At 30.1% G+C, this 19,943-nt stretch overlaps 1 protein-coding gene across 2 annotated transcripts in view; it reads right to left on the reverse strand.

Annotated features, from left to right (window-relative positions):
* Positions 1-19,764, reverse strand: part of LOC117108178 (Nance-Horan syndrome protein-like) — a 45,549-nt gene extending 25,785 nt beyond the window's left edge. For both annotated transcript variants that reach the window (XM_033250139.1, XM_033250138.1), the window contains exon 1: positions 19,317-19,764. In XM_033250139.1, the coding sequence (XP_033106030.1) occupies positions 19,317-19,587 (271 nt within the window). In that variant the 5' untranslated portion in view covers positions 19,588-19,764. The remainder of the gene's footprint in view (positions 1-19,316) is intronic.
* Positions 19,765-19,943: the final 179 nt, after the last annotated feature.

Below are 19,943 nucleotides of genomic sequence, written 5' to 3' on the forward strand. Positions count from 1 at the left end.
TTCAATAATTTTAAATGAATTAATTTTTATGTGAATTATTTGAACGGCAAAATTATGATGTCTACTAAAGAGTAGATTGGTGAAGTGGAGAAGTACGATTTAACATTCATTTTAATTTTAATTTAATTAATTTGCATGTGATTTCCTTGAACTACAAAGTTACGATGTTCACTAAAGAGTAGATTGGTGATGTGGAGTAGCGCAATATGCATGCCTCCGAAAGCAGTCTTGACTGCGTTTTTTTTATCCCTCGGAAGAAACGTAAAAGACAAAGAAGGATGATAGCATAAAAAATGGATGGATGAGGACAGCTACAGGAAGGCGAAGAGGCAACTGGAGGATGAGGAATGATACAGAACATTGATCATCATTGTTCAGCTGGTGAAGTGACACAATTTAGTACACTTTGTATTTATCGATCAACTCTTTCTTTTAATTTTGTACACTACAACCTTGTAGAAAATCTCCCCTAGGTTTAAAAACAAGCTGAATGAAGAAATGAAGAAAATCTGTTAATGTTAAAACGAGCAAAATAAATTTGTTACTTTATCAAATCTAAAAATTTAGAAAATTCTTATATAATTTAATGGTACTACGAGGTGGGGGGGGGGGGGAGGATATGCTGGTTTCGGCCAGGGGAGGTTGGAGGTGCAAAAATTCTTAATGCAGAAGGGACTAAATCCCTAATCCAATGAAACTTGATAATAATAACTTTTTGTATTTTCCCCCAATTTGTGGAACAATTCTGCCACAATGGTAAGGGGGCTGGGAGGGGCACATTTGGTCTGTATCCCCGCACCCCCAGCCTATTCCTATGTACCTTACTGGTACTGTGGCTCTGGGTTTCTGGTTAAAACTAGGATTTTATTCTTAACGACTAAAATTACTGTACAGCAGATTCCATCACTAAGCATCAATACAAGTCTTGCTCTATATAGCACTCTATATAGCAATTTAAATAACAAATATTATAATCATGATAAAAAAAAAAACAAATAAGATGAAAACATGCACATATATGCGTAAATATTCATAGTACAACAGTCAAAAATGTATTCTTTGAGTACAAAAGTGTGTTTGGTATAAACACTTACAGAGAAAAATAATGCTTAAAAAATCAATATTCTGACTCCATCATGGTGTCATTTTCAAGTTCAACTAGTGAGGTACACAGGATATAAACTGCTTAATTTATAAAACAAAACAAAAAAATAAAACTAACAAATTTAAAGTTTGTAACCATCCTCTCAGCATTAAAGTATAAAAAAAATTATTTAACATTAGATTATGGAAGGATTTATCTAAATTTAAAAAAATTATAATATAATATTTATATATGAAATAACAATAACATTTATACTATAACATTCCCCTGACAGCATCTGTTACAACATCGTGATGACAATGGAGAAAATTATAGTATACGTTACCCAGGTTATTAATCACCTTTTAAACTAAAATAGACTGATCGACGTTTTCAAATGCATTATGACAGCCGAGACCGATTAACATAAGTAGCAGTGACATCGACTTTGAGAAAGGAATGCTGAATGCGATAATGAGAACAGTCCTTACGACTACCAAATTGCTTAATTCCCTCAGTAATCAAGTCGGATACAAAAAGCATTTTATCTAGTTATAATGTGAGCTTGTGAAAGTAGGCCCGATGTGACAGCACCGACAGTCCTCTCTAATGAAAGACCATGCAGTAAATATAAGCCGAAATACACACTGTATCTAAACACCGCCAGGCAATGTAGAGTTGTGGTAACATTATAATTAGCAAGCCCGCAGAAGATGTTTTTATGAAAATAATTTTCATAAACAATATTATAATAAAATGTCACAACGCAACATACATTATTTGTATTCTAGTCCAACAAAGTATATAGAGCAAGCCAGCTTTAATAATCCCACTGTATATAAAATTATGAATTGCCAGATCAGCCAATCAAATTATGGAGGGATCAGTCTTATTTTTGAGATCAATGATAATATTTATATCATGTGAATTATTTTTCATAGTGTAAGTATTCCACAGGACATGGTGAGCACAGTGCGGCCAGCTGACTCCATGTGACATAACAAATTTTGTTGCAACCTGCAACAACCCCCCTGTTGTGTATCTCCATCTACCATCTTTCCATAGAAATCGACTTGTTTCTAGATCATCTGTAAAAATATTAAAACTTAGCATAAATGTTTAAAAGTAGTGTATGATGATTTTTATAAAAATGTCCAGGTCTGGCCATGTACCTAGCCCTCAAAAATTCACTTTTCCCCCCTGATCCATTTTTATGCTCATTACTTGTGTATGCAAAGAATTAAAATCTTATTTTTATTTTGTTTCCCACCATAGTTATTTATTCTTATCCAATTACAGAATTATAAAAATGTCCTCCTCTGAAGTTTTTTTTTTCTCTTGAACCTTGCTCCAGCACAGCACTGTATTTTCAAAGTAAATTCACAATTTTCCTTTTGTTTTTGACAAATTTGTTATTGATTGTGACTTACAAATTTATTCAAATATATCTTACATAAACTTCTTGGACAATAAGATGACTGCTAATGGGACCCTGAACATTTTAAATTAAAAAAATAATCCTTTAGGCTGTCCTAGTGTGAAGGATAGAGAAATCTATCTTTTGCCTTTGAGATTTGAGATTTTATTTTTCATTTCCTGCTTACAACAGAAAAACAGACTCTAAATAAATAAATAGGACAATAATGAACAGGTAGAGGCTATCAGTGTCCAGTGCTCAGTAGGATTTGATTGAGGTTTGTTGACAGTCCACTGCCCAGGTCAGCAAATTACTCAAGGTTATAGTAGACTGGCATTGACCTTCATACAAAAGATACAATAATACTAGCACTACACAAACACTGCTAATTATCCTCATTACAACATCAACATACTACAGTACAATATTAATTAATGCAAGATATACAAATGTAGGCCTACAGTACAACTATTTACAATACTTTACTTTTTGAAAAAGAGTTTATCATATTCAAATGGATTTTTTAAAAAATTAATTTATATTTATATTCCATATTTAATTTACTTGAAAATTTACAGGTATTGATTTTTGGGATTATCCATCTCATATATTATTGATCATTCGGTAAACTCACACCAAAAAACAAAGGAAAGAATAATTTTAAATAGTTTGTAAAATATATGGTTTTATGATGCAAGATGAAAAATAATATTTGTTAAACCAAACTGTGTGTACAGTATGTTTTAGTGAAATTTTGTTTACTAAATAAACATGAAACTCAACCATGTATATAGACCAGTAGTTATTTATACCAAAAATGGCAATAAAGTGTATGGTGTTTAAAAATTACCTTTTCCGTATATAAAAAATTACCTAAAAACTAATGATTTATTAACTAGAAGGAATGAAAGATATAAATTATAACATTTGAAAGTTACAACTGAAATAACAATCATGCTCAGTTTATATGGTATAATCAAGCTAAATCATATTCAGTGCATATATATCTAATATAATATTTATTAGCCATATAAATGCTGAAATAAGTATATTACAACAGGTCTATGATGTATTATCATAATGGTACATTTGAATGACAGTTCTAGCAGCTCATATTCTAATTATGCTATCTCACCTTGACATTCTCGCTTCAATATTCTTGCAATAGGTTAAATAACATGATATATGTATGCCAACATTTTTAATAAAGAAAAGATACTAAAATCACTATGTTTTAAACTGATAGAAGCCTATACTGTACTCGGTATATACTACAGTAGTACTCTACTAAAGTATTCTACTATAAAGACCAATTAGTAGAGGACAGATACAATTTAAACTGTAGTTAGTTTTACTTAAATGTTAGTACTGTTGAGTCGAGCGGACGAGCAGTAACGAGGGGCGCCACCAACTAGTCACGTACCAAGCCCAATTCTCCTTTGTTTACCTTTATAGTTAACTTACTATAGTAAACTTTTGCACTGTTTGTCACCTGATTATAAAATTGAGGAAAAACTAGCAAAAACAGCAGCTAAATTATTTGATTTTTCTTTTTTCTATTTAGCTTTTGCGACCTGATTTGTTCTTTTATTGAACAGTAGATTGTTTTGTATACTCATTCCACAACCAAATAAATTTCCTCCTTGGATAATAAAGTATTTTTAAACTTGAATTTTTAATTTGATGCTACCATTACAGTATTATGGATAAAAAGCAGACACAATATATACGGTACCCTACTATCACGTATTTTTATTTGTGTTTATATAAGCCGTGAAATACGTACATTGGGCTGAAACTTTGTTCAAGATTCATATTTAAAAACTGCTTGCTTTGGAAACCCTTTTTAGTACAGTATATTTTTTATGCTAATGACAGTGATTTTTAATGTTTATTATAAATTTGAACTACAGTTCACATTTTTTATGGTCAATGGTTGTGCACTTGTATATAACATTCATCTCTATGACAACAGAAAAGAATTTATTTGAATTTTATTTTATGTCAAGAGGTACCAAATTTTGTGTTGGGCCCTCGGCCTATTGTTTCCCCTTGGACATTTGTATTATTAAATATAAATAAATAAATGTTTAACTATTATAGTACTTCAAAGAATTATGTACAACGAACAAAATTTTTATCCAAACCATTATTTTAGACAGGAAGCTGGCTTGCCATACAGTAGTATAAAAACATGAAGACAAGAAGAAGTCTTGATTCAATTTTTTTACGTTGTTTACATAGTTCAAACGTTCAGAATATTTCTTTAAAATGACAAGTAAATTTTAAATATTTTGAGATTAATTATTATTATGAAAATAATGTAAAAAGAAAATATTTTATTTATTATTATAGCAAGCAAGATACTTAGAGCCTAACGCATTTGCGTCATATATAAATTATCAGATTTATGAGTGAAAATGTAATTTGAAAAAGTGAGGTATAGAAAAAAATAATAATCTTAACGTCTTGTTCCAAGCTATAAGCATGCAAAATTATTCCTCTGTGTCTTAAGCTGTGATTGTTTATGTTACAAAGAATGAGCCATTCGCAAAAAAATAAAACCTTAAATAAATGATTATTATAATTTATACAGAAAATTTGAAACACATGCATTGTAGAAAGTAAAAATTCTGTTCATTCCTACATTATCAGATAACACATGTACCGTTTTGATTAAAAATCCACTCATGATAATATAATAATAATAATAATAATAATAATAATAATAATAATATAATAATAATAATCTTACAGTAATAATATAGGAATTTATACTGTAAAATGGCATGACCCTACTAATAAATTTGTATGAAATTCTACAATCAATGAAGATTAAACATCTAAAAAATGTAGATTATTTTTTAAATGGCCATTCAATAGTTGTAATAGCTGAAAATGAGGAAACAGATATTTGCATAATGTTCCTGAATGTTTGGAATTTATATAATTTAACATTTCCGGAATTGAAACTACCTCCCATGTTATGATTAAAAAAATTCACCTGTTTTTTACAAAAAACAGAAATTGACAAAACCACTCAATATTGGGTGTTACGGTAAAATTGAAGAGAAATGTCACGTTGTTTGATATATTTCAAATAAATTTGAACTATTATATTAGGAAGAGTTTGAAAAGCATTTTAACCTCGGTTTCAGAGTTTTCTTTATGGGTATATGGTACCGCTTTTCGTAACTGTTTGTCAGCCCAACCCGTGGTGAATACAATTCAGGTCAGCATGACCCTTCCCCAATATACAGCATTATTGTTGGAGGTTATCAGCTTGCGTCATCTACAGTACTGTACAATACACTTAAGTACAATACATCTACCTTAAGATAACAATTCCGAGTATCCGCTAAGATTAGTGCCTAAAGGGCATTCAGAACAAAAAACCACCTTGAAATATGTTTGCAACTGTCAAAGAAATTGTTTGAAATATGAACAAGTTCTTTCCTTTTGTTATTTGAACTGTAAAACTGCCGATAATTATCATCAACATTAATAATAAATGATGGTGTCACTACAAGAGGATTGACTATCCTTCCTAACACTATATTATGTCCAGCTACTGCATAAACAGTGCAATATAATAACATTTCCTCTATATTCAACTGTATCTACAGTAATGATAAGGAAAGACAAAGAGCTTATTTTCCTGATCAAATTATTTATAATAATAATAATAATAATAATAATAATAATAATAATAATAATAATAATAATAATAATTTACATGATTCTAAAACACATCTATTATGTCTAGGGCCTATTACTTCAGATTACTGTATGAAAAGCCCCCGTTTATACAGTTTTAATGCAATTTTTGAATAAAGTTTGAAAAAACAAAGTATCTGTTAACTGAATCAATGTACTGTATAAATAAAATACTGAGTGGAGCTGTGGTAGAGTGGTATGGTGCACATTGAATTCAATCTCAATGTACAGTACTGGGTTCAAATCATATACATGTACACAATTTCAAGGACTGGAATTGTTTGTTCATTTGCAACAATTTCATTGAATACAATCTCCATTATTATCACATTTTGGTGTTATATTTTTGGTATTCTTTATCTAATTTTTAGTCAATTTTTTTGCATCTCACAAAAGAACATCACAAAACATCAAACACAAAAAGAAACAAATGCAAAAGTACAGGATCCACAGACTCTACTGTAGGTCCAAACGAAGGGAGACGCCCTGGATGAAAAATATCAGATAACCTCAAAAAAACACATTTCAAATACAATTTAATTTCAATAATTTGTTACTTCCTTCTTTTGTTCAATTTATTGCGTCTCACAGAAGAACAACAAACACAAAAAGAAACAGATGCAAAAGAACGGGATCCACAGACTCTAGGTCCAAACTAAGGGAGAACACCCAGGATGAAAAACATCAGATAACATTTTAAAAAATACACACAAACTTTCAATATGGAATGCAATAAAGTTTTTAAATTTTTTTAAATAAAAAAATATTTATAAAAAAGCAGCATAACATCATTATTATATAAGGCACAAAGTATTTCATTTCCTGTTGAATTTACAATTAAAAAAACAAAAAAAAAACAGATACAAGGAACATACTGTCTTTAGCAGGGGACACCAGATTGTCAACAATGTACTTAAATGCATTTCAAGTGGCTATCCAACCCTTATCCAACAACAATAACAAATCTCAATAATGTGGTATACAATTCAAGGTGTGAAGATTATATAATTGCCTGTAATTAACAATATGATAAATTACCAGTCAGTACAATGGCACTAGTGGATAGGTGAGGAAAGGTGACAACGCTGTTGATGGGATGCCTAACTTGATTAGCATTGCCTACTGTATTTCTTGGTCCGCCTTTGTACTTGGCTTGAGTATAAATAATAAAAAAACAAAACCTGTACAGAATAACTGTCTTTAATATTAGTAATGTGATAGGAAAACACAAGCTCTACTACAGGTGTTAAATATATTATTCATGAGACAACCACCTCATTAAAACTCAATGTATGAATACTTTAATATTCAAATAATGGTAATATATTTCTGGGTCGAGCCCCAAAGAAGAATTTAGTAGCATGCAAGGAAACATAAAAATAATTTACATAAAGATATATATTTACAAGGTGAATAGATACTGTATGAAACAAAAAATGGAAAAATAGTAAATATACAATACATACTGTATCATAAAATGAATTATATATGATTATATTTATTATTTTATTATCATAAAATATCTTCTTTTTAACAAAATGTGATTATTTTTCTTTTGTACCGGATAATTAATAACAATTTTAATATTAATTATTAATGATATTTTAGTATCAAATATCAGACTTCATGCTAATAATAATAATTTTATGAAAATTATTTCAAAAAATTGACAATATAATAAATATTTAACATTACAGTATATGGAGTAAATGAAGATTTTTTTTTTTTTTTTAAAGTAAATAATTGGTATAAAGAACCTGGAACATTAAAGTTGTTCTTTCTAGTTTCTGTATGAATCTTTAAACTGTACAGTATAATTGATGATATATGTTAATCCATGTTCTCCAATCCAAAAGTTGTCTATGTGTAGTATGCATTGATTATTGTATTGTGGAACCCTATTGCATTAACAACAGAAAGATGTATTTCAATATATTCTCTGAAAACTGTTCACAGAGTTGATAGGATCTTGAGAATTTTAATTTGTATAATTCTAGGTGGGGGGAGAAGAGGGGGAAGGGGTTTTCAGAATTTTTAGTACAGTATTTATTACCGAACGCCCACTGTCTCTACTTGAAGTTTAACCGTTTTATCAACTGACGCATTACAGTACATTCATGGGGTGTTTACTTTACACTTGGTACTGGGAGGGGCAGTTCCAAGCATCTGGACAAAAGCAAATGTTGCATACAATGAACTTTGAACAAGAAATCAACTGTTAAAAATATCATTGCTAGAGCCATGGTATACTGTACTATAGAAAATGAATGAATGAATGTAATTATGTCATTTAATGAAGTAAATTAGTTTACAAGTACTCTTGAAATATGATATGTTGCCGAAAGTGAGAATGAGATAAATAAAAAATTTTGACAATATAAGTGTGTAAATTGTACTGTAATATTAACTCACTCCTCAAAACTTATAAGTACAAACCCAAACAAACACAAAACACTATTATTACAGTACTGTACTGTATTTGGCATTTACTGTATAAAGTTTACAAACATTGTGATTAGGTTTGTCAAAGAATAATGTTGAAACAAAGTACAGTAGCAGTGAAATTTAAACATTATTTAGTTGTGTTCTAAATAATTTACTAATTTAATCTACAAAAAATATTTTCTACACAAACTGTAACATCATTATTATCATAATTGTAGGCTTGGAGAATAGAAAAAAAATATCCTACAGAAAAATGTGGAGGAAAAAAATACAATGTTATTGAATGTTAAAATAGTTAGGTATAAAAATAAATTAAAGGGCAATGTTGTCACTGCTTGAGATCCAATCACAGTAAATGCGATGTTGTTACAAAGAGTTACAATTCAGCAAATTAACTGAAATGCATTATATTATTTTCTTCTGAGAAAAAAAAAATACAATTTTTATTTGGAGATATCATGGTACAGTAGTGGGTGGATAATTGGATACTGTATATTTGTTTTAATTTCTAATTATTCACAATGGCCAGAAACATATTTTTTTTTAGTTGAAATAATAATTATCAGTGGGTTTCACGCTCCCAAAAACAAGGAAAAAACGTCTCGCTTTAGGGAACACACATACTATAACTCTAATTAGCTAACCCTTCAATGGGATGCTGTTTTACACTGTCATCTCCATGTAGATTTCTTATACAGTATACATACATTTAATATACTGTAGTATTACATATTTCAAATATTTCAGAAAGTACAGAATCATGTGTTTTAAGATTTTTTTCCAATTTAATTTGTAAATGATATAATAATTCAGTATGTTTTGTGAATGATTTTAAATAAAATAAAATTTAATTTTTTTTAAATGTACAAAAATTGATAATGAAAACCCATTCCTATAGGCTTATTGTTTTATTATTAATTACAAAATACAATACAGTATTTTGTAAATTTATAACGGTTCATAACTCTACATTGTACCTGATTTGGGCGTAAATATAAATTATTATAAAGGCACCAAATTAAAAAGCTTTTCCAAGACCAGTTCTTTGATACTCTTCAGGATTACAGATGTAGCGAATCAAAATTCACAGCTGGCTGAAGGACGAGTTACTATGACAACTCAAGATGAATATTTAAAAATATGGGAAAATATATGATATTAAAATTTTAACTTCATTAAATATATATTAAATTTAAATTACATTAAATATATATTAAATTTTAAACTTCATTAAATATATATTCAAATTTTTATTTTATGAAATATACATTCAAATTTCAACTTTCACTAAAATTTGATGACAGTACTATAATAAATAAATGTATTATTATTATATATTAACCATCAATTATGTGACAAAGATAAGGTCTAAAATAATACAATACTAATGACAAATATACAGTATTTGCACATTTATAAATACTGTACATAAATTTCACTATTATATTCATGACAAAAAAACGTCTTACAGAAAATCATATAAAAAAAAATTACAGCATAGATGAGGGAACAAATTAATGCAGACAGTCGCGATAAAAGAACAATCTGTTAATATGAACTGTTTTGGTTGAAATACTTGAAAGATCCCTCATTCTGACATGGATTGTTCCAATAGAAGTTAATTGGCGATAAGAATGTTTTTTTTTTCCGTTCAAATTTTCAAATTGAAAGCTTATAACATACTTAATTATACAAAGAAAGCAATTAAAATATTCATCAATTTATATTAACTCAGGGCAGACAATGTATCTTTAAAGCTAAAAATTAATTGGACTGCGAGGAATGATTTAACTAGTATCAGTGTTTTCAATATATCTTTGATAGCAATCCATGTTCACTGTACAGTACATACCGTCCTACAGGCCTAGTCAATCTGTTCAAATATTTATACTAAGACTGCTGCTATCAATTTCCCATACATTTTAAAATAAAAAAAAATACATTGAAATATAAACTGAGATTATAAGAAATAAATGAAAGAACTACATACATGATATGATGATAGAATTTTAAAAAGTTGCAAGTACACATTTCTACTGCTACACTGAATGCTACTGTATCTTTCTAATTCACAAAATTTAAGCATTTTACCATTCCATTACTACTGTACACTACTTGCATTCACAAATAAAATTATATTTTTATTTTCTTCTCTATCTGGATGTTTTTAGCAAAACTATTTGTTAAATAAGAAAACAAAATTTTATTTTTATTTTTTTCCCGCCCTACTCTGACAATCTTTAAAAAAATAAGTTTGCGAAACAAGATACGGTATAAAAAAAGTCTCAATGAAAAAACTGCATGTACTGTAGAAGCTTAATAGAATTCTAAAAAGTTAATACACATTTCTACTGCTAAAATCAATGCTATCAATTTCCCAATAACATCAAAATAAAAAAAAAAAATATATGAGATTATAAAGCAATGAAAGAACTGTATGTACTGTATAATAGAATTGTAGAAAGTTACAATACACTTTATTGAAGTAATGGTGTATATAATATGCCAGTATACACACATTACAGATAAAAGGTAAATAACGCGGACTGGAAAGTTAAATTCATCTAAAGTAATTGTCGGCGTTAGCATGCATATTGGGTCCATTCACACTGTGGCTATTGTGTATCAATTCTGACGTATTGTTATCATTGAAAAGGTGTATTGAACAATATTTGTTGTAGATGTGTGAATTTGCAGCGTTAGTCTCACATAGTACGTCTGATGGAGCAAAATGAAAAGACGATTAAAGGGAGGCAGGGTTCACACACCAGGAATGAGCCAGAGTGTTTATGCTGGACAAATCCGCATCTGCTTACCACACAATGCAACATGTACTCGTTTACATCAACCACCTCCAAAAAATAACACAACGCAGATGTACTGTAGTGCAAACAATATATCAACAAGCATACAATAAATCACAGGTCTCATAAAATGTGTTGTCAATTTGAAGTTTAACCTCAGTAATTAATAAGTGACATAATCATGAAACAATAACTTGAATGTAAATCAGGTTTTGGTAAGATACCGTGATTGCCTGTCTCAATTACTCTTTGTTAATCTAACACTGCGGATAATTTTCCACACTGATTTGCTGCAGTGCACATGCTTTATGCAATGCGATATTAATTACTGTCAATTAAAACCACACATTACAGCACATCAACGAAACAAAAATTTCTATAAAAAACAAATTTTACAAAATAAAAAACAGTATAATATTTAAATTATGGAGAAATGCTTCTAATATAGAAAGCGAACAATTTTTATTTTTTTTTACTTTTCAGAATTCAAAGCAAATCATTTCAATACACACAGGCAGTCATTACGAAGGGTTTCTAATCCATGGTACATTCCAATTGTCATTAACTTGTACTTTAATTTGGTATTTTGCTGGTTACATTGAATCTACAGTATCCTTTATACTACTGTTGCAATTATGTACTGTTGTGGACAGAAATATTCTCATTAAAATCAGGCTCTTATAGTGTATCCTCAATGAATAAGGATGGGAGGGGTGGAGAGGGAGGGGTGGGGGACGTATAATTTCAGGTTATTTTATCATCCTTCAACAAAAGAGTTTAAATATTATTTATGAAAAAAAAAGAGAAACATATTGTAGGTTCCTGATGATGACATAAGTAATGTTGAAATACTGAATCCCGACATGATAGCATGCATTTTGATAGTTGCAGTACTGTACAGTATGTATTTATACTACAGTAGCTTCTTGAAAATTCGTCAACCAGAATGAAGACATGTCAAGGGTCTACCCCACAGGAATTTCTTTGAAACATGATTTGATATTTAAATTTTGAATTAATTGTGATATTAATAATTGTGAAATATTGGGTGCATGTCTGTATGTGAATGCTCTTTTAGGTGGTACACTACTGAATTGTTGAACTTTAGTGTCTCAAAGTCAATACACACATCGAGCGATCAGTGTCTTTCAAACAATAAACATAGACAACCTAATACAAGGCCTACACAAGAGCCATCTCAACATCCACAGCAATTGCATATCTCATGACAAACAACCCAACAACCTGCACAATACGCTATAAAACCACAAAATATACAATACTGCACCAGTACTGCAAAGCATGTCCAGACAGCCTGTACATTACACTGTTAGTTGTTACTGAAGTTACTGACCAGATCCAGTTTGAACAAGAATATTTTTACTGTTGAAGAATATCTTATTTTATCATCAAATCAAAAAACAGGATTTGTTTCATTTCGGATATACTATAATATCTAGTGTTGAAATGTTGAAAACCCTAAAACAGAAAAAAACAAAAATGAATTGTTCATTTAAAGATAAATTAATACCCTTTATAAAATACATTAAAAGTATTAAACAAATTGATACATTTTTCATACAGAACAAAATATTTCCGTTTTAATTTTAGATGTTTTACAGCTAAAATTCTTAAATTGAGTATAAATAGTCTATTGTAAAGTAATACAGAAACTCAACTATATACCGTATCATTCTCATTTTTTATATTATATTAGCTAAGGGGATAACGCGGCACTTGCGTTAAAATAGTTTTTGGACGACCCCTAATAACCTTAATGAAATAAAAAAGCAATAACATTTACATACATAGAAAAATAACCAAAAAAAAACACAAAAAAAACAAAACAAAACAAAGATAGAAAAATATTTAAAAATTATTTTAGTAATGCAACAACTTTGGCAGTGTTTTTAAATGTTACAGTTTTTCATAGAGACAGACAAGCAACTATGTTCTGCAAATTTAATTTACTGTCAATATAAAGTACAGTAGTCTAATGAATTTTATAAACCAGTACATAATGCTGTGTCTAAATAGTAAGTTGCCTGACTCCTCAAGTCATCAGTGACTTTGTCACTTCTGATATTTCCAAGTCTGTCAATTAAGTCCTGACTGCTTTATTTTGTTGAAATAATTTATTTAAAAGGAAATAATAAAATGAAACCAAGTAACATAACAAAATCCTTTTTTTTGATTCAATAACGACACTAGTTATGTCTTGCATTTTTCCAAAATAATAGGGGGCACTAATTAGCTGCCATGGGGGTGGGGGTCAGCTTCCCCAGCCTAATCCCATGAATAGGAAGCTTTCACTTGTACGACAACGGTAGGACTTAAAACGTAATGATGTCACTAAAAGTCATCTGCGCATGCGAGAACATTAAGTTCTGCTCATTGCGCGGATTTTAGGAAGCAATTTGGACAAATCTACGTATATGCAGAAAACATAGGATGCCCGGTAAGTCGGTCACGTATGAGTGATTTCATTCTAGCGTAGCGTTGTCGAACAAATAGAAATCTCCCTAATATTTATTTCATCGTTTCAGTTGCTTCCTGTTTTTGTGATGGTTTTATTTTGTTCATATGAATAAAACAACGAGGTGAAACAAAGTACTGTAACTATTCCTACAAAAAAAAACCGCTGCAACATCTTTAACTTATGACTGATTTTTATTTCCAAACTTAATACTATAATAGATTATTACATATTCTTGAGGATGACCTACCATCTTCAATGCATTTCTTTTATGGTATGACACATCATTTTGATATATTAAAAAATTAAATACGAAACCTGGATTTTTTCTACACACTATCACACTACTGAGCTACTGTATGCTTACATGTAACACACTCATACAGTACCTCAATCCGCTGCTTTTACACGACAACGTTCAATTTGATATTTATTCTGCGAATACTCATTATGGTCTCTAGCAGCCAGCATATGTATTACTACAGTATAACATCATCATATCTGTCAACAGAGAACTGTATCAACTCCATATTGTCCCACAATGGCATACAGTACAGTACATCTCTTGGTCTTCCACACTAAGCTACGATGATTAGATTTAGCACTTAAATCATCCTCTTCAATAACATTTTTATCAGTGACGTGGCAGATCTACAGTAGGAATTTGAAGTGGAGGGAGCCCAGGGAAATACTAGTCACAGATGAAGGGTCCACTGTACACCACCTCAGCCCAACCATGCTTGAGGCTGAGGTAAAACAATTTATTATAAAAATATTTTTTTAAATCCTTTTTTAATAATTCTTCAATATGTTTTTCATGGTTTTTACAGATTAGCGGTTTACAGTAGAGAAAATTCACTCTGGTGACAGTCTTCCGGCCCATTATTTTCTCTATTCGCTAACCTGTATTTTTTTACTTCTTTGTTGTCTTGAGGATGTGCCAATTGTGTTTCCGTAGGTAGATGTGTCAAATTCATAACAAATAAAGTTAGTATGATACCTCAAGATGGTAGGAAATGGCACTTTTAGACTTATTTGAATATAATGTTTGTTTTTACCGTTTTTTAAAATATTGAAAAATTTAGGGGGTTCAGGGCTGGCTGCAACACCCACCCCCCAACTCAAATTTGCCACTTTCACTAAATTTTATCATAAAAGGAATCAGAATTTATATTTTCATAGCTAAAGATACAAATAACCTCAAAAAATGTCTAAGTTCTAATGAAGAATGACAATAAAATATAATTGAGATTGAACTCTATGTTGTGAGCTATTTAATCATGAAAAATAAAAATAAAATTTTAAAGTTTATTATTGTCAATTGAGAATTAGAATGAGAGATATTTCTCTTCCCAATTAGCTAACACCTATATAAATACCGTTCTATATTCTTCACATTATACTGATACTAGAGACCTTTAATTGGCTGGTAATTAAATTAAGGAAGGAAACAGATCAGCAAAAACAGAATTGCTTCGTTGTCAGTCTCATTGGATAGTAGTTAATAATGTATTTGTTATCTTTAAATTATTCTAGTTTTAATTCTGTACATTTTAATAATTTAATTGTTGGGTGCTTTTTTTTTTTTAAATCATCAGACATTATCCACTGTATAATGAATAAAAGAAATGACAGCAGCACTTTTAATACTAACTTAATAAAATTTAATCTCTGGTTTTTATCCACAAAGTGGACTTCATCAGGAATATAATGAATAACTTAGTACCGTACATACAGTAATAGTAGATAAATTATAATGAAGTTATAGATGGTACTTGTACATAAATAAAATAACATTATAGTATAATTGCGTAGTCATCTCTAATACAACTTTACCTAGATCATAAATTGTGGAGATCATGTTTTTCATAATCAAACGTAATGTGCTGATGTTTGAAAGGCGTAGGGTTCCGTGGTTTGTCAAAAATATCGACAATGATACAAAATACATACATTCCGTTGGGAGAATGCGCAAGACAGCTCAAACAAATTCACTAACTATTAAACGCGTCCAACCTACATACATTTAGCTCTGCACTGATCAAACCAACGATGAATAACAAGCTGATGGCTAAAGCCAACATAAATAATGTAAAGCACACGAGACAGCCTGTATGCATAGCTAAATACAGTGTAGCATCCAAACTCCCTCTGATTAGTAAAAGGAAATGAAAACGTTGCCTTTTGGGAATCAAAATGTGCGTAGCATGTGGTATGGAGTTGTAAGTGAACTTTTGCATGGGGTAGTACTGTAATAGTAACACACTTTCTACAATTTGGAATGCTTAAATGCTGAAAATTTCTACTCGATAATATGACAAACAGTGAGTGATAATAATATGTTTGTATATGCTAATCAAAGTATCACATGATAGTAAGGGACAATGGATGCTAGAAAAATCAATCCATATACCTAAACACAAGTATTTTATAGCACTTTTAATGATGCTACACATCAATCTCTACATAAACAGTTTTATAACACTGGAATTGTCTTGCTCGTTGTGTAGCATAAACATTACGCTTTCATCAAACTACTGTGCTGTACACAAATGTTCAAGTAATTAAAAAAAAAATATACAGTAAATATATTATAATTTTTAAATTTTACATTTAATTTATGTTAGTGGCAATATATAATTTAAAAATTATTAATATAATTTATGCTGAATCTCATAATTTTTAAATTTATAATATTCAATCTATTTTACAGAGAATGCTATAATAAATATTAATACTTATTGTTTTAGCAATAACATTTGTTCAATAATGCAGCAAATAGAGAGATGGACACAAATTAATATTCAGAAAAAGAAATAATAAGAAATATAATTTTTAAAATATATACAGTAGTATTTTACATTTAATTTATGTTAGTGGCAATATATAATTTACAAATTATTAATATAATTTATGCTGAATCTCATAATTTTTAAATTATATTCAATGTACTTTAACACCGAGTGCTATAAATATTAATACTTATTGTTTTAGCAATAACATTTGTTCAATAATGCAGCAGATAAAGGGATGGACACAAATTAATATTCAGAAAATACCTTTGCTGTATTCTTTTGCAATGACCAATTGGTTGGTATTGATCATTTTAAGGATTATTATGTTAAAATGTCTGAAAAACAGCAAATATATATATATATTTTTTCAATCTGCTTCTCATTTGGAGTTAATTAATTTGAGCATTTTAAATGAGCTTTATCCAATTTAATAATGAGTATAATGCATGTAGTTAGAATTGTGTTTTTGTGTTACCGTATGTGCTTTCTAATATATTTATATTTATTTTTATACTGGAGTAGATTTGCAATAAGGAAGGAAAATTTCATAATTGTACCTTGTATGTTTATTACAATAAAAGATCTGTATCTGTATTTTTTGGAAGACAGTTTATATCGTTGAGGATTTTTGTACTGTAAAACGTCTCTAAATCAGGCAAAATTATTGTTTGTTCTGATTTAATCTTTTTCTGATTGGAAGTTAACTTAATTCATCTTCTAAATGAACAACAGTATTTTTTTTCTATGGACAGTACATTTTCAAAAATTTGTATGCCTTCCCACATCTTTGAATTAATAATAACTACACATAATAATATTTTCACGGACTTTAATGATTAGAAAATGTCCCTTAAATGTCACACATGTTGACCTGCGTTAGAGGCATGCAAAAGTTAGATGTCAGTACCACTTACAGTAAGCGCCTGCATTTCCATAGAAGCGGGCATTGCGACATACAGACATAGAATGTCGGTGTGACCAAAGCAGCGGCATTCATTTTATATTTTCGTTTTTTAGTCGCTAGTGCAAGCATAAAATACAGTAGGTCCCTGGTTTTTTAAAATTTAGCCTGGTTCAGTTTGAAACACAATTTTCAAAAGATTCCAAAACAATGTGCATGTATCAGTTTACATACTGAAGGAAAAGTTAAATCTTGAATCTTTTAAGACTTCTATACCTAAGGCGAGATTTTTTTATTCCTTGTTTTGCGTACTTATTTGTTTAAAGATTATTGGAGGGTAAAATAAAAATCTAACAAAAAAAATTTGTGTTATTTATGAAATAGTTTTGCCAAAACCATCTAGACGGAGAAGAAAATAAAAATACAATTTTATTGGAGAATGTAAAATACTGTAGGATGGTTAAATACTTCAAATTAGGAAGAAATATACATATCTTATCTTTGGAAATTTCAAAACTTGTAATTTTTTCTAAAATTTCCACTTATTCATGGTGGTGGGTGTACTACACTAATTGGCCAATAATAAAATTTTATTTTTATTCAAAACCATCAATATTTGCAGTGGGCGGGTTTGGTTAAAACAAGGTATAAAAAAGTTTAACCTAACAATGCTATAAAGTCGCAATGGCAAGCTGTTTTTTTTAGCTTATCCTGCATGCACAGTTTATCATTCCTCTATTTGGCATGAATATGTTATTAAAATGTAGGCTCTATTTATTAATAAATCTCAAATAAGATGAGTTTCCATCAGGTATATATTAAATTTTTATTTCGCGATATAATTTATACTGTTAGCTTAAATTGATTATAACAACATTGTTAGCCTGGTCACTGGATACAGAATCAATCATCCACATTGACAGCCTCCTCTGTCCCCTGGGGACATTTTAAATTTTGCTTGTAATTTCAGCAAAGAAACATTTCATTGCAGATAATACTTTACACTACCAGTGCCAGATATTCATGTACTGTACACATTCACATACACCTATGAATAATTACGACACTGGGGCATGCAGATGGGCATGTAGAGTGTGCGAAGGTAAGAGGAGGGGGGGAGGAAGGGCTAAATGATTAAAAATGAAAGAATGCTAGCTGGAAAAAATGAGATTATATGAGGTGATATTTCTACTTGAGAGTATTTTTGGCTCAGCAAATTTACAAAGGTGGGGGGGGGGGATGTTACTGGGACCTTAAGTTTAATTCAGACGGAATTCTCCCTGCCCTCTCGAAGACACACTACGCACACCACTGCTAGTCTGAATGAAATTATTTGTTTGATGGTTTGAATATACAAGCAATAACTTATTATGTACACAGATTAACAATCTATACAGGCGTCAAAAACAACTGCGGTCACTTTTGACAATCAATAAATTTGTTTCATTAATTTTTTCATTTTGTACTTTTTTATTTCATTTTATATTTTTGACAAATACACACCCATGGTAGATATGCAATGCTCCATAAAGTATTTTTTATCGTCAGGAAAAAGAAGAAATATTATTTTGTGAACTCGCAGTTAACGTCCACTTTTTGTGTCGAAATCAAAACATCAGTTCACTATTAAATGAAATAAACATTGCACAAAAATATATAAAAAAACAGTTTACTTACGAACTTTAACTGCTCTCGCATCTAAATTATGTACATTCGCTTTTAATTTCTCGACACGGAATATCAATGTATTTGTCCTATCAAATACTAGTTTCGTTTCAATTCCAATCTCATCGAAGATGCTGTTGGCCTGGTCTGCCAGGCAGGCCAGCTGCCTGATCAAGCCACACAACGTGAAATTTGAAACAGCCTCCAATTCATTTCGGCAGCATTTTGGTACGGGCTTATCGCTTAGATGTACAGGCTCAACCGTTCGTTTGACAAAAGGCATTTTTCCAGCGCAAAATAACTATCTTTTAATCATCCCATCGTCAAACTCTAATCCTTAAATAAATAAGGCAAGCAACTCCTAAACTATCACTATAATTCTCATGGATTTTCTTGACAACCACAAACAGAATATTTCCTGTACTTCCACATAGAGCGTGAGAAATAGACGCACACTGTATGTATGTACACAGTGGTGATTACTCAAGCATGGAGGTAACTCAAGCAAGCCACCGGCCGCGATTTTTTTTTCCGTACGAAACATTTACATGAAACTCCACTCGGGCCGTCTCGGCTGAATCGACCCGAAAATCTCATTGCAGAATTCAGGAGGTCAAAAGGTCATCAACAAGATAAACG

This window comes from Anneissia japonica, unplaced genomic scaffold (assembly GCF_011630105.1).
Source record: "Anneissia japonica isolate Jap-2015-1 unplaced genomic scaffold, ASM1163010v1 scaffold519_len276752_cov174, whole genome shotgun sequence".
NCBI classification, from domain to species: Eukaryota; Metazoa; Echinodermata; class Crinoidea; order Comatulida; family Comatulidae; genus Anneissia; species Anneissia japonica.